The sequence below is a fragment of the Geospiza fortis genome, unplaced genomic scaffold, assembly GCF_000277835.1.
Source record: "Geospiza fortis unplaced genomic scaffold, GeoFor_1.0 scaffold72, whole genome shotgun sequence".
In the NCBI taxonomy this organism is placed as follows: Eukaryota; Metazoa; Chordata; class Aves; order Passeriformes; family Thraupidae; genus Geospiza; species Geospiza fortis.
This window is the reverse complement of record NW_005054338.1, coordinates 3,297,016-3,310,745: the sequence shown is the minus strand read 5'-3', so window position 1 is coordinate 3,310,745 and position 13,730 is coordinate 3,297,016. Positions and strand designations below refer to the sequence as shown.

Below are 13,730 nucleotides of genomic sequence, written 5' to 3'. Positions count from 1 at the left end.
TAGTGATAACAGTTCTCCTATTTCTGTATTAAGAGAGTGGATAAATGATAGCCTCCAGGCTCTCTCACCCTGCATGTGTTGCTTTGTCGAATTCCTTCCCAAAACTGAGGAGGGACCTTCCAGTCTTCCTTCACAAGGAAGGACACCCAACAGCCTTTGTCTAAGGAAAAAAAGGTTTTGACCTCAGGCTCCAAACCTTGGGAAAATACACAGGCCCAAGAGGAGCAAAAGGATGAATAGTGTTAAAAACAAAAACAAAAAAAAAAAGGAAAAAACAAAAACAATACATGGCACCTCTGGGGCACTGAAGAATCCCAATGAACCCTACAAACTTTCTACATATGTACAGCTTATTGTCACTCAGCAGTGAAGTCTGGCCAGGCAGGGAACTCCACCATAGGGGTGGGATCAGGAGCAACAGGACTGACTGTTCTGGGTCTGGGACAGGGCCCAAGCCTGCCCAGGGCTCTCACAGATGCCCATTTGCCTCTCCTGGGCTTTGAGTCAGACCTGCTACAATGGGAGGCCTCAGGGGGGCTTTTCTAGCTGATGGCGGGATGAGTTTGATGCATTGTGCCAAAGACCTTTTTTTCCCTGACCTGGATTAGAGCCTGCCCTGGGAACAATGGGATGGGCTGCAGCCCAGCAGAAAGAATTTGCTGAGATGGCAGGGTCTGAGGTTTGCAGAGCAGAGCAGAGTGCATACCTGCACTTTTTTGGCATGGGGCTCAGTTTTGGGGGGACATAGCTGTTAACCTGAAGCTTTTGAACGCATTGCTGCACTGTCCCAGCCAAGAGTTGCTGCTGTAGTCCTAAAATTAGAAATCTATATTAGACATCTAAACATTTGCAAGCACATCATTTTCTGCCTTCTGTAAAAAAAGATTTTTCCGAGTCTCTGAGAGTTCTGTACAGACCTGTTGGCACAAAAGGTCTAAGTCATCTTTTGAACGGCATTGTCTTACTTGACCAAGACTTTGGCATTTAATGGAGAAGTACCCCACTGAATGGCTCCTGTCTGTCAAATTAAAAACAAAGGCTGTCAAAAGACTTTTACCATATCAGTCTTTTCAAACTTGACCAACCAGTTTTGTATTTAGAAGTTTAAAAAGTCACATAGTTACCCAGACCCCTGATTTAGGTTCACAGGTGCCTTCAGGACTCTGTACCTGAGATTTGCTGAGTGCCTGGGAGCCTGGAAGCTCCAGGAACTGAACGCTTGTCAGGATCATACCATGAAGGCTTGTATTTGGTTTCATGCTCTGGGGGCTATAGCTGTCCCTCCTTTCTCAGAAGATTTTTTTCCCTCTTCCTTGGCTAAATCTAGTTTCAAATCTTTAAGTCACAAGGCTACAAGTAAAAAATATCACTTGAATTTATTCTTTCCAGTGTTCTGAACTAGTCTCAGGGCTGGATGACCCTCTTGGGAACAAATAATCCATCTCTGGGCATCTGCTAAGTCCTAGTAAAGAGCTACTGTTAACCTTGCCCACTGTCAATATTGCTTGAAGAGCAGAAATATTTTTGACCAGGGAAAATATATTTACCTAACTCAGATATGCATTCACAAAGAAATTTGGAACATTTTTGCCTTTATTTTCTGAATAAAAAAGGGAAGTTGGGCTTAGTATTTTAGTGTGTTGATGCCCAGCATAGAATTCACTTTGTGAATTAAATAACTGCAATTCCATGCCAACAGCAAAGGGGAGATCTGCTCAGTGAGCCATAGGAGGAAACAGAAAGAGAAAGACTAGATACAGCTGTTGATGAGTCTTTCCCCTCACTGGCTGAAAGACAGATCCGCCCCACTTTCCTAGAGAAATGTGGAACACAAGGCTTTCAGTAAATATGATCACAGTGGCAACATTTGGGTATCACTGCCGTGTTAGGCTTTAAAATACATCAGTTATGTGTACAGTGTAGATATTTCTGTAAGGAGTGAGCTGGCATGTAGAAACAGGGAAATACAGGGACATATGAAGCAAATAAGGCACTGTTACCATGGTAGTACCTTTCCAGTTGAGAATCATAAAAGGAAATAATATTCAAGTGGCCATTTTAGTACTTTGCTTAAAAATATCTTTTGATTCTTTCTCTATCTCTCCTTTTCTCTTCAACCTTTTCCTTTTCATGTGCTCCCCGCATCCCGCACCTTCATACAGTCAAATCATCTGACCTGGCCCGGCTGCTGGCTTTACTTAGCCTGCTCAGGGGTCTCATGTCAGCAGCAAGTACAGCAGGTGCTGAAGGCCCTTCCACTTCATCTCTCACCATCTCTTCTTCTGCTTTCTTCACCCCTGGCTCTTCCTGAGGCCCTGGCTGCTCCTCCTCTCGTTCCTCCTCCTCTGCTCGTACCTTCTCCTCTTCTGGTTCCTTCGCTTGCGCATACGACGGTAACCTCTCATCGAATGCCCTGGAGAGATCTTCCAGTGGTCCCATCCCAATCTTCTCCTCAAACTCATTGTAGGCTGATGGAAGGGGGCTGGGCTCAACCCCTACTTCCGTGAGAGGGAAATAGTGGGACACTGGCTTCTCTTCTTCCAGCAGCTTGTAGCCTTTGGCCTTTGGGATGGAGGGGACTGTGATGGCGGGGAGGGGCTTCTCGGGGACCTCTCCAAGCTGCTCCTCTGCGGGCCTCCTCAGAGCCCTCCGGATCCTTTTCAAGATCAAATGACTGATCTCCACCAGGTTGAGGAAGAGGGACACGGAAGCCACCACCAGCATGAACATAATGAAGATGGTCTTCTCTGTGGGCCTGGAGACAAAACAGTCCACAAGATTGGGACAGGGCCACCGCCCGCAGCGGTAAAGGGGGAGAATTCGGAAGCCATACAGGAAGTACTGACCTACTATGAATCCCACCTCAAAGAGGGTTTTGAAAATGATGTGGAAGATGTAGGTTCTCAGGAGAGTACCTTCCAGGCGAAACTTCTTGGTTCCATCAGGGTTGTTGCCTTTGTTTTGGTTTGGAGCCAGGGGCAGCTTCTCTTCATCCACCTCAGCTTGCTGGCGCCTCTCAGCTTCCTCCCTCTCTTTCCTCTTCTCCTCCATGCGGACGTGGTGCACAGCGTGCCCGAAGTACATTAGCGAAGGGGTGGATACAAAGATGATCTGCAGGACCCAGAGGCGGATGTGGGAGATGGGGAAGGCCTCATCGTAGCAGACGTTCTCACAACCAGGTTGCTGGGTGTTGCACACAAAGTCTGACTGCTCGTCCCCCCACACAAGCTCGGCAGCCGTGCCCAGGATCAGGATGCGGAAAATGAAGAGCACTGTGAGCCAAACTCTCCCGATGACAGTGGACTGCTCGTTCACCTGCTCTAAAATGTTCCCCAAGAAACTCCAGTCACCCATTTCTTACGGTCTAAGGGAAGAAAAAAACAAAAAGAAAGACCACAAATTATGCTAAATTTTAAAGATTTCAGGTTTTCCCACTGATGTCTTCTGTTGCTTTGAGAACAGAAGGGCAGGCTGTTGCTTGCTTGCTGATTTGCCTGTTCACAATGATTTATTAGCAGAAGAAGGGCTGGGAAGCCAGAGCAAGCTGCCTGCTAAATTCTTCCTTCCATGGCTCTAAATGGGCAATTACTTTTCAGCCAGGGAGTATATTTATCTCCTTTTGCAGGTGAGAGTCTTCTGTGGTGCCTTGTAGGCTCAGTTCTGTGAGTCTGCTTAGATTTTGTACACATACAAACACTCACCAGCAATACAGTAGAACAGATTTATCAGCAGGCAGCTGCAGTGGTCGGAAGAGAGGGTGAAGCTTTCAAGCACACAAATACTTCTGCACCAGAACCCCTCTCAGGTGGAACAGATCTCAAATCAGCACCCATCTTGCACCTAAGCAAACCTGAATTCTCTCTAGGTTGCAAATGTCAATTCTACTTTCGCAATCACTGTTAGGTAAGAATGGCAATTACAACACCATTACTGTGGTAATAATGCTGTATAAGCTTAACAACTACTATATAGATTAGTTTTGCTAGATAGAATATGTCATATGCAATATAATTATTTGGTGCTATTCTTTGCATCTCCTTCTGAAGTCTGTTACCACACTGACAGTGGAACCAACCTGGGGAAAACACCAAGGTCTCTAACTGGGACCTGAAATGCTATTTGCTGTCTCTAAAATGTCAGTGCCACTATCTCAGGCTAACACAGAGCTGGAAGCCAGCTGCTGATACACTATTGGAAAGCTAAGGCAGTTGTCCATTTTCAAGTAATGCCAGTCAAATAATGCATCTGTCATTACTTTTGCATGATAAGAAATTATTCCTAGGTCAGGGCTTCATTCTGCATTTCCTGAACTTTCCACTATATAATTTCAGGCAAGGGAAGATTTATGAATGAGGAAAATAGAGATGAAAGTTGTTTTGTATGGGTTGATTTAACACATCACAGCAGTCTGAAGTCTCTGAGGAATGTAGAATATTACAGTAGCCCAGAAAGACCAACTTGTAGAGCATGACAAGTGAAACAGGGAACATTATTCATGAAATAGCTGGTCACAGGGATCTAGAATTTCATCTCTTAGATACTACCTCCATCTATAGTTCCCTAAATGCAGACACACACACAAGCACTCAGAAAAGGAAGGGACAGTCAACAGCATGAAAATCTGAGTATCTAAACTTCCCTCCTCCTTCAGATACCACGGGATATATTTGTAATGCCATATGTTATGACGCACCAACGCATACCAGTCTGTTTCAACTACTCTGTGTACGCAGTCACACATAGACAAACATGCAAAATATTGAGAATTCTATGGCTCGGGGGAATTTCACAAATCTTCCATCATAAAAACCCCACAAAAAAAAAAAAGCCCCGCAAACTTATGATGGCATTTTTCTAAAGCAAGATGGACTCATATTCCTTGCCTTCAAACCTCACAATATTTTTACCCTGGACAGCCACGTTAGAAAATGAAGAACAGAACACAGTTCCTTCAGCTTGCACAAACACCTCGCATACATAAGTGGCAAACATATAATTTAATCACCAAGGAAAATTGCTACTTTCTCAGTCATTAAAGTCGTGTAAAGAAGTGTGTTAATGTCAGCGCTTACATTAACAAGTCTAGCAGAAGATTATGCTGTTTACATACATTATCTAAACTGATTTAAACATCCTCTTTCTGCAAATTCACAGAGCAAAGTACACCCCACAGTTACCAATCACGTGCAACTCTGTAAAAAACATGACTACACGCAGTACAAGCTTCATTGTCCCCCAGGCACCTTGGTTACCTCCGTCCCCTTCTCTCCCTGTGAGTCACACTGATATCTATGCTACCATTTGAGCATTTCCACTGCAGCCCTCAAGAGCAACATTCTAGGTGTGATAGACCTCATCACACGGAAAACTCACTGTGCAAGAGACGAGAAAATAGAGAAAATGCTTCCTGTCTAACTCCATTACACGTCTTGCTCGCAGCTTGCCACGTTTGGCTAAGCCCTCCCTGAGATCCCTTCCAACTGGCCACGTTCTTCACAACTCTGCCATGCCCATCCCCTCTGGTTTCTGCAAGCGAAGTGGTTCAAGGTTGCTCACTCAGTTCAACTGTGAGCACAACCAGTTCAAACGTCTGGGGTTCCACCTGCAAGCACTCAGCCCCTCCATCCTCAAAAAAAAAGGGGTAAGCAAGGCATTTAGGTAGCCAGTTTTCCCCTGAAATTCCTGTCACAAGGAAAGAGCAGGACTCTGACTAAGCGCACTCAGAGCCAGCAGATGGGTGTTCTGGGCTCTCCCAGGCTGGCTGCAGACCCCTACCCTGCTCCCAGCCATCACCACCTGCGCACAGCACCGGCCACAGAGGCCCAACGGGTTAAGGATGTTGAGCAAGCAACTTGCCGCTGTCAGAGGCTCCGCCGAAGAAACGTGTCCCCCTCCTCTCTTGGCACTCTGCAGGGAAGAGTGAACTTTTGTCTCTCTTCTTCCCTACCCTAAAAGCCCCAATCTTGTCGCACGACTGAGCAGATATGACTGAATTGGCTCTGATGGTGGGTTTTAGTTGCCCTGCAATATTTAAGCTCCGAGCCAGACGGCTTTATGAAGTGAGTGACAGTCAGTGACGTGGGGAACAATAGGGAGAAAAAAAATAGAGAGAGAGAGGCAGAGACACAGAGAGGAGAGTCCACTGAACATGAAAAAGCAGAGGGGGGAGAGGAACAGGCAGCAGGCAGTGAAAACCTAATACATGCATAAATGGGAGCTTGCTCAGTTAAGCAGGGACCAAAGCATCTCTGCAGTTCCACTGTGGTTCAGCACAGCTCTGTGTGTGTCCACACTGGTCATTAGGTGCTGTGGTGTGGCAGGTGAAAAGAGAACGCCAACATATCTGACAGTAGCAGCATTAATTGAATAAATTTGTTACCCTACGCCCAAATCTGACAGACAAGTTTCATTACTGGTTTTTAGGCAGATACTGAAGTACTGGTTTTATATTTGGCATTATCAGATACTTTGGTCTGCTCTTTAACATCTTTTACCTGAAAAAAGCAGCAGAATGGGAAAACAAGATTATCAGTCAATATTAATCAAAGCTGAGAAAGACCAGTTGTACAGCCTCACCTCTCAGTGTCTCAACCCTGCTTAGTTTTTCCTCCAAATGCATCTTGCATGTGCACATGCATAAAGAATGTCTAAACCAAACTGTTTTGTTAAGGACCATAGCTGGATTCCAGCAGTCCAGCACACAGGAATGTTACCCCAGGCACACTTGCTTGCCACCAGCCACCTGCAAAAATGCTGGAGAGGTTGGAGAAGAGAGGAGCCACAGGCTCAGTAATGCATCCACAAGTACAACTAAATGCCCTGAGAGTTTTAATTACAAGTCAAAGGCTATAACCTTACTCTGAGGTATGGTTTTTATAGTCTTTCTGGAGGCATTGCTCAGAATGTGCTCTTGGTGCTCAGCTCTGAAGAAAAAGAGGATTACTGGAAGCAAGATTTGCTAAGCAGTGATACAGATGCCAGGCTCATAAAGTGATGAAGCAGCAAGTACCTCTCCTCTCTCTTTATGCAAACTCAACACTGAATTTAATTTCCCAGAATGGCATTGGGAGACACTCTGTCTCCAGAAATGCTGTCATTTGAATGAGATATTAAAACATGAGGGACACAAAATTTTGTACCTTCAAACCAACAGTTTCAGGCCACTCTTCTGTGTTTCTGGGCATTTGTCTCCATGTAAGTTCAGAGCTTCATCTCAGGAGTTGTCTTCCCAAACAGCTTTTAGGCTGATTTGCAGAGCCCCAAGGTCCAAAGCACAACTGGAAGCAGAGATGTTTTCAAACTGGATTTCAAAAGAGCTAAAGCATGAGATGGAAAATAATCATATTTTGCAAGAGGAACCACTCTGGAGACACAAAAGAAAAATCACCCTCGATGCATGTAGTTGGACTGAAAGTCATATTCTGAACACCTTAAGAAATCACTCTCCTAAACAGGGAAGCAGTAGTAGAACATTTTTTAGCCCAATGACACATAAAGCATGGGAACAGCCTTCCTGGAGAGAGGACACACAGTGGAGAATTCACAAGTGCCAAGAAGACAACATGAATAAGAAAAGGCATGGTTGGATAAATGAGAGGCGTAAGGACAGTAAGGAGGAAGAAAGAACACCTTTGCTGATTTATTTTGCTATATACTACTGAGATAAACTAGTATCAATGCATGAGTGAGTGGTAATCACTGCCACCCTCAACCCTTCTCTGGGAAGCAGTAGAGAGGGAGGACTAAGCAGTACCACCAGCATCCAGCAATTTTTAGAGAGAATCTGCAGGCTGGTGCATCACAGAGGGCAGGTGGTTCAGATGTTAAACTGCCCATTCCTTTTCAGACCAAAACTGTCTTTTTTGAAAACTCAGCTCTAGCTGAATGTGCACATCCCTTTCTAGGCCTTTTCTCTCTACTATAATGAGCCAAACCCCAAATCTGGTGTGTAACTACATGGCTGTAGTCCATCTCTAAATTACACCCAGTTACTGTCAGAGACCTTTCACATGAACCTTCTATCTGCCTTTTGCTAACACTATCCAAATATCAAACATTGTCTGACAAGTTGCAGAACAGCTTGCAATATGCAACTGATGCAGAAATTATATTCAAGTCTGTGAGTATTGGGTCTGAGTTACCTTCACCCAAATGATCAGGGGTGACTTTCTTTGGTATCACAGAGTGCAGAGCCTTTAGCATGGGGTACACGCAGTTTTGCAGGACATTTCTGGTTTGTGGAAAACCACAGAGTCCCTTCATCTGGAGGCTTCTTATGAAAGCACCACTGAGCTCTGGGTCTCCAGCTCACTAGGGCCTCCTCCCTCTGAAGAAAAGGGTCTAAATGAAAAAGAAGCTAGGCAGTGAGGAATTACTGTTGTACTGGGGCTGTGCAGAGAAGTGGTTGTTTGAGATGGGCATGAAGAGAAGAAGGCAGAGCATGAGAAGAACAAGGAGACTTGATTCTCTTAGGCACCAGGGTAATGCTGGAAGTCAGGGCTACCTTTGTAGCAGGAAAGCAGTGGCTGTGAAAGAAAGGAGTAGAGACCATAAAAGCAAAGGTTGAGAAGACTGGACCTCACGTGCAGCATGTGACAATCACTGAGTCCACAAAAGAACTGCAGCACTGACAGTGCCAGAGTGACAAGGGCAAACACTTTCAGCCTGTGTACCTTGGCATTTATGTTCTCATTAGGCAACCTGTAGATGTGCTGAGTACTTTCATCCCCAAAAACCAGTGCTAAAAATAGTACCAGCTAGTGAAAGCAACACTGTTAGCTCACAGTGGCTTTTCCTTGCCTTTGGGACTTTTCTTGCCTTCAAAGAATCATGGGCATCTCCTACACTTTTCAAATACTATTTTCTTTTGGAAAGAAGTTTGCTTCATTGCTGACTTCTCAACCTGTATCTGCTTTGAGGCTGGTGACTGAGCTTCTGTCCCTGGCACCACTGAGTCTGTGAAGTCTCCACTGCAACTCAGCCTTTTGCTCAGAGACTACGAGGTCACTTGGGGAATGTGGGATTTTTCATTCCAAACGGATTTCCAACACAGACATGATGTCAGGACAAGGCAGGGCCATGCTATTGAACAGCTCTGTTCATGCATGATAGCAGATTGTGCAATTATATAGAGCACAACCCTGGATAACGATACCCCTCCCTCAAACAAAGTTATCTTCTGGGGATCTGCTTAGCTAGGAAGTGGCACACGCTTCCTGTTCTTCTGCTGAGCTCACAAACCTCTCACTCGGGGCTGAGGCTGAGCACTGGGCACATTCAGCCTCCCTACAAGAAGCTGGGACCTTCACCCAGCGCTCTCCTCTGCCAGACACTCACCCAGCTCTCGAGTAACATGTGTCCTTGTCCATCCCAGAGCCAGAGTGATCTATCCCAGGAGCAGCCTCCCGGATTTTATCATCTCTCTGCCACCTACTGGTCTCAGAAATCATGTAAAGTGTAGCCAGCCCAGGACAAATCTTTAAGCAGACCTTACCATGTCCCTGCAAGCCTGGCAAATGGCATTTTTAGGGCCAGACTCCCAGATTTTTCCAGGACTTTCTCCAAGCACCAGGTGGATATGAATTGCTGGGGAATATATTTTGCTAGGGAGGTGCAAGCAAACCATAAAGAAAAGAGAGGGAGGAAGATATAAAGCAGCAAGGAGGAAGAAAACTGGGGAAGTGTGTAACAGAGGGGCAGGAACACAGGAGAGGTGAAGATAGGGCTGGGTTGTGCTGAGCCTCTAGCAGAGGATGAATACTTATGGGAAACACGTTTTTAATTTAAGGGATGGAACCAAGCTAGACAATTAATAAAGATAAGCAGGGCAAAAGTGGAATGCCTTTCAATATCTGTTAAATGCAGTTCTTCTCTGAAAATTACTGTTCTAGGAGGACCTGGAGAATTACAGGCCAGTCAGCCTAGCTCTGATACCTAGAGAGATATGGAACCAATTATGAAACAATCAATTTATAAGCAGCTAAAGAACAATAAGCTGATAAGAAACAACCAGCAGGGAATTTTGAAGAACAAATCATGTCAAACCAAGCTAATTTCCTTCTTTGACTAACAGGCCTGGTAGATGAGGAGGAAAGGGTAGGAGTAAAATACTTTGATTTCAGTGAACACTGAGAAAATATCTAGATTACAGGCTCCCAGGGCAGCAAGCAGGCTCACCATGCAGAAGTTACACAGGTTGAAGTGCCATAATCAAGGGTAATTATCAGGGCTTCACTTTTCCAGCTGGGAGAATTGTGTCCCTGAAGTTCTGCCTCCAGGGCTGTTCAGTATTTCCTTGAGTGTCTTGGACAACAGACTAGAGGACAAAAGGTAGAAGAGGATGACAGCTGGGCTGGGGGTCAGCAGTCCCTCCTGAAGGCAGGAGGCTGAAGTGATTGGAATTAGAGAGGAATGTGAGACACTGGGGAGCTGGGCTGCCTCTGCAGAGGTGGCTGCACCAAGATGCAGCTCAGGAAAAGTGGCTGCACAGACACCAGGTGTGCTGCTCCAAACTCACTTGTGACCAGTCCAGCAGAGAGCTGGGGTGGGACCCAGTGTGTGTCTGTTAAGTGAGAGCCCCACAGAAGAGGACAAATCTCATTCTGAGGTGCTTTAGTGCAGGTTTTGTGTATAAGGCAATGGAAGCAATTATTTTGTGCATGTAATTAATACTGCTGAGCTCCCAGCAGGAACAGTGTGTCCACTCCCAGGCACTACATTTTACAGGAGATGCAGACAAGTTGGAGAAAGTTCAAAACAGAACAGCAAAATGATAAGAGAGGTGGAAAAAAAAACCCCATGACTTATAAGGAATGGATAAAATAATTGAGTTTGTTTTCTCTAGGAAAAGAACAACGAGAGGGGAGGCATGATAACAGTTTTCCAGCACATAAACATTTGTTATAATGGGTGGAGAGACTAAACAGTTGTCCCCTACATTCACCAAAAGTAGAAGAGGAAATAATCAGCTTAATTTGCAATAAAAATGATATAGCTAAACATTAGAAAAACACTTTGCAATGGCAAGAATAGCAAAGCACAGCAGCACACTGCTTGGGGAGGCTGTAGAATCACAGGAGGTTTTTATGAAGAGGTAAACAAACATCTGTTAAGGATGAGCTTACCTCATAAGCAGAAAAACAGGCAGGGGGAGAGGGAGGCTTTCTAAGGCTCTGTGGTTTTGGGTAGGACCAAAGACCTGAAGATAAATATTTTCAGTTGAAAAACACACACACACACAAAAAAAAGTATGTTGCACCAGGTCTGAGCTGGACACCCCAGCTCAGACCTGGGAGCAGGCTGGCTGTGCCAGCAAGGAATTCCACCGGAGTTAATTATCTTTCAGTGGGGCTAATGAGCTGGGGCAGTGAGAAGCACGGTGGTGCAGTCCTGCTCAGCCCAGCTATCCCTGCGAGCAGGGCTGTCCCCAGGGCACCTTCGGGGCAGTCACAAACTGTGACAAAGGCGTTCTTTACCTCCAGGGACGGCTCTGAGCGTGCTGCCGATTTAGAGGTGTTTTTTCACCATAATCCCATTTCCACCAATTTGCTGATTTTGTGGCCCAGCCCAGCCTTCCCCAGAGGTGCTGGTTTGACCGAGGGTCCCGCACCTTGTCCCGGCGCAGGAGCAGCGGAGCGGAGCAGCTCCCGCATCCCGGGCCGCTAGCGGGCGGTGTCTTCTCGCCGAGGGATGCTGAGCGGCACCGACAGCGCCTCGGGCACGCTGAGCCTTCTCCGGGCTGCACCCCACCTTCCTCTTCTTCAACTTCGTCTGCAGGTACGAAACTAGGCGCGCCAAACGCAGGAGAGGTCTGTGATGAGAGGTTGTATGTTGTATGAGAGGTGATGCTGTTATGACTATTATACTGAATACAATTTTTTTTTTTTTTACTTTTACAATGGTTAAACAGATGGAGTTAAACTGACAGGAAGATCATTTTGATGCCTCCAATTTTACCTATTTTTACCTCTGTTGTCAAAGCACCTTTTTTACTAGTAAAATCTCTAGTTTCACCTGAACCTGCATCCCTTTTCCAGCAAACACTTCATAGGTATACCAGCTGACCTGCATGATTTTCCCTTTAACAATAACATGGTTAATAATAGAAACTTCACTAAAAGAATCTCACTAGTAAAATTCATTACAAGTACAAAGAACAAGTAAGGCAAAAAAGATGAATTCTCATGTGTCAAAGGTAGGTGCTGTGCTACTGCTGCACCACCAGGAAGAGAAGAGTACTCCTTTAGACACATTTCATGGATCAGCATAATTTCAGTTAAAACCTGACCAGACTATTTCTGGAAGCACAGACCTTTACAAGAATGTGTTGGTTAGAAATTTTAAGTTCTTAGAGCATCTGCAGTGGCATTTCTGAAGAGCAACACTGGGACAGGGCCCAGAACTCATAGGTAAATTGTTAAACATGCATTATGCAGCCATCATACACAAAATGTCTTCCCCTAGGTCTCCATATAACCTCTTCTTACCTGTCCCTTTCTCTGCCTCCTGCCCAAAACCTTCCCCCTGGTCACAGAGGTGGAGCACATCACTGGGAAGACATAAAAACACAGGCATGCTGCAGACTTAAGTGGTCCATGGATTCAAATTTCTCTCAGCATATATTCGAGGTTGTGGCCCTTCCAGCAGTGCTGAGACCCTCAGGAGAGGAGCAGAGGAGCTGCTATCAGGAGCTGTGAGCTATCAGGCCAGCCAGGGAACATGTTGCTTACAGCCAATCTGGGCTATGTGAAGTGGATCCAGGGAAAGCAGTGACAAGTACCTGATAATACTTCTGGTAATTAATTGCTCCAGGCCTGCCAGTAAAAGAGGAGCTAATAATATCTCCCAGCCTCTTGAGGGGATCTCCATATGTTTGTTTTATCAAGACTTTTTGTGCAATCTCTTAACATTCCCAGGCAGGAGGAGCTAGAAGGGACAAAGCTTCTGAAAGATGGGAACAAGTCTGTGTGCCTGGAAGCATCCCCTGTTACCTCACTGTCCATGGGGGCTTTTTGCCTCCCAGGTTTTGATGGGGGCTCATTCCCTACTCCTTTCTCACTTCTGGGCTCTTCTCACACCACCAAGGCCTGCCTTGCTGAGTGGTAGGCTCAGGGCTCTCAGGAGCGTTGTCACCACCCTCTCTCCACCTTTATCTCCCTGCCTTCATTTCCACACCACAGAACCACACAGTGGAGGTGTGCTCTGCACACAGCGTGTGAAGGTGGCCCAGCAGAGCTCACCAGCAGGCCAGGCAGGCATGGGGATGGCAAAGCAGGCCATTATCTCTTCTTCCCATCCCAAGAGATGTGCATACCTGCTGTGCACTCTGGCTGACCTCAGCTTCCCCTTTCCCAGAGCAGAGAGCGTTCCCAGCCTCTCTGGGGAGGACATCCGTGGGGATGGTTCCTGTTTCCCTGCCCTTTCAGTCTTCCTGAGCCTGATATGATTGTTTCTTTGGGCACAGTGTGAGAGATGCCAGCAAGGAACGGAAGCCTCTCATGCCTCAGCAATTCATTAAGAAGTAGAGGAGGTTATTGAACTTGGGAGCTGCTGAGCCACTCATTCTCATTTCCTGATCAAGAAGACAACCTGCCCATAGATACATCATTCATCCAGAGGTGTTCAGCATTCACTGAGACAATTTGGCTTCAAACTAATAAACAGCCAGATGGAGGGAGTCAAGGATTGTCTACAGAGCTGCCAGAAAACATAGGTGGGAGAGCCAAAGGGCT

At 45.9% G+C, this 13,730-nt stretch overlaps 1 protein-coding gene across 4 annotated transcripts; it reads right to left on the bottom strand.

Moving 5' to 3' along the window:
* Positions 1 to 1,913: 1,913 nt before the first annotated feature.
* GJA8 (gap junction protein alpha 8) lies at positions 1,914 to 11,739 on the bottom strand. Of its 4 annotated transcripts, none has more exons than XM_031058119.1 (3): positions 11,475 to 11,488; positions 7,140 to 7,277; positions 1,914 to 3,364 (listed from the first exon to the last, which is right to left on the bottom strand). In XM_031058119.1, exon 3 carries the CDS (start codon positions 3,352 to 3,354, stop codon positions 2,155 to 2,157), a length of 1,200 nt encoding a protein of 399 aa, XP_030913979.1. In that variant the 5' UTR covers positions 3,355 to 3,364; positions 7,140 to 7,277; positions 11,475 to 11,488; the 3' UTR covers positions 1,914 to 2,154. The 4 variants fall into 4 exon arrangements, 2 of the variants coding, with proteins under 2 accessions (XP_030913979.1, XP_030913980.1); XR_004081859.1 differs by lacking the exon at positions 1,914 to 3,364 and adding an exon at positions 11,124 to 11,197 and having other exon boundaries at positions 7,222 to 7,316; positions 11,475 to 11,601; XM_031058120.1 differs by lacking the exons at positions 7,140 to 7,277; positions 11,475 to 11,488 and adding an exon at positions 11,609 to 11,739.
* Between the last annotated feature and the right edge of the window lie 1,991 nt (positions 11,740 to 13,730).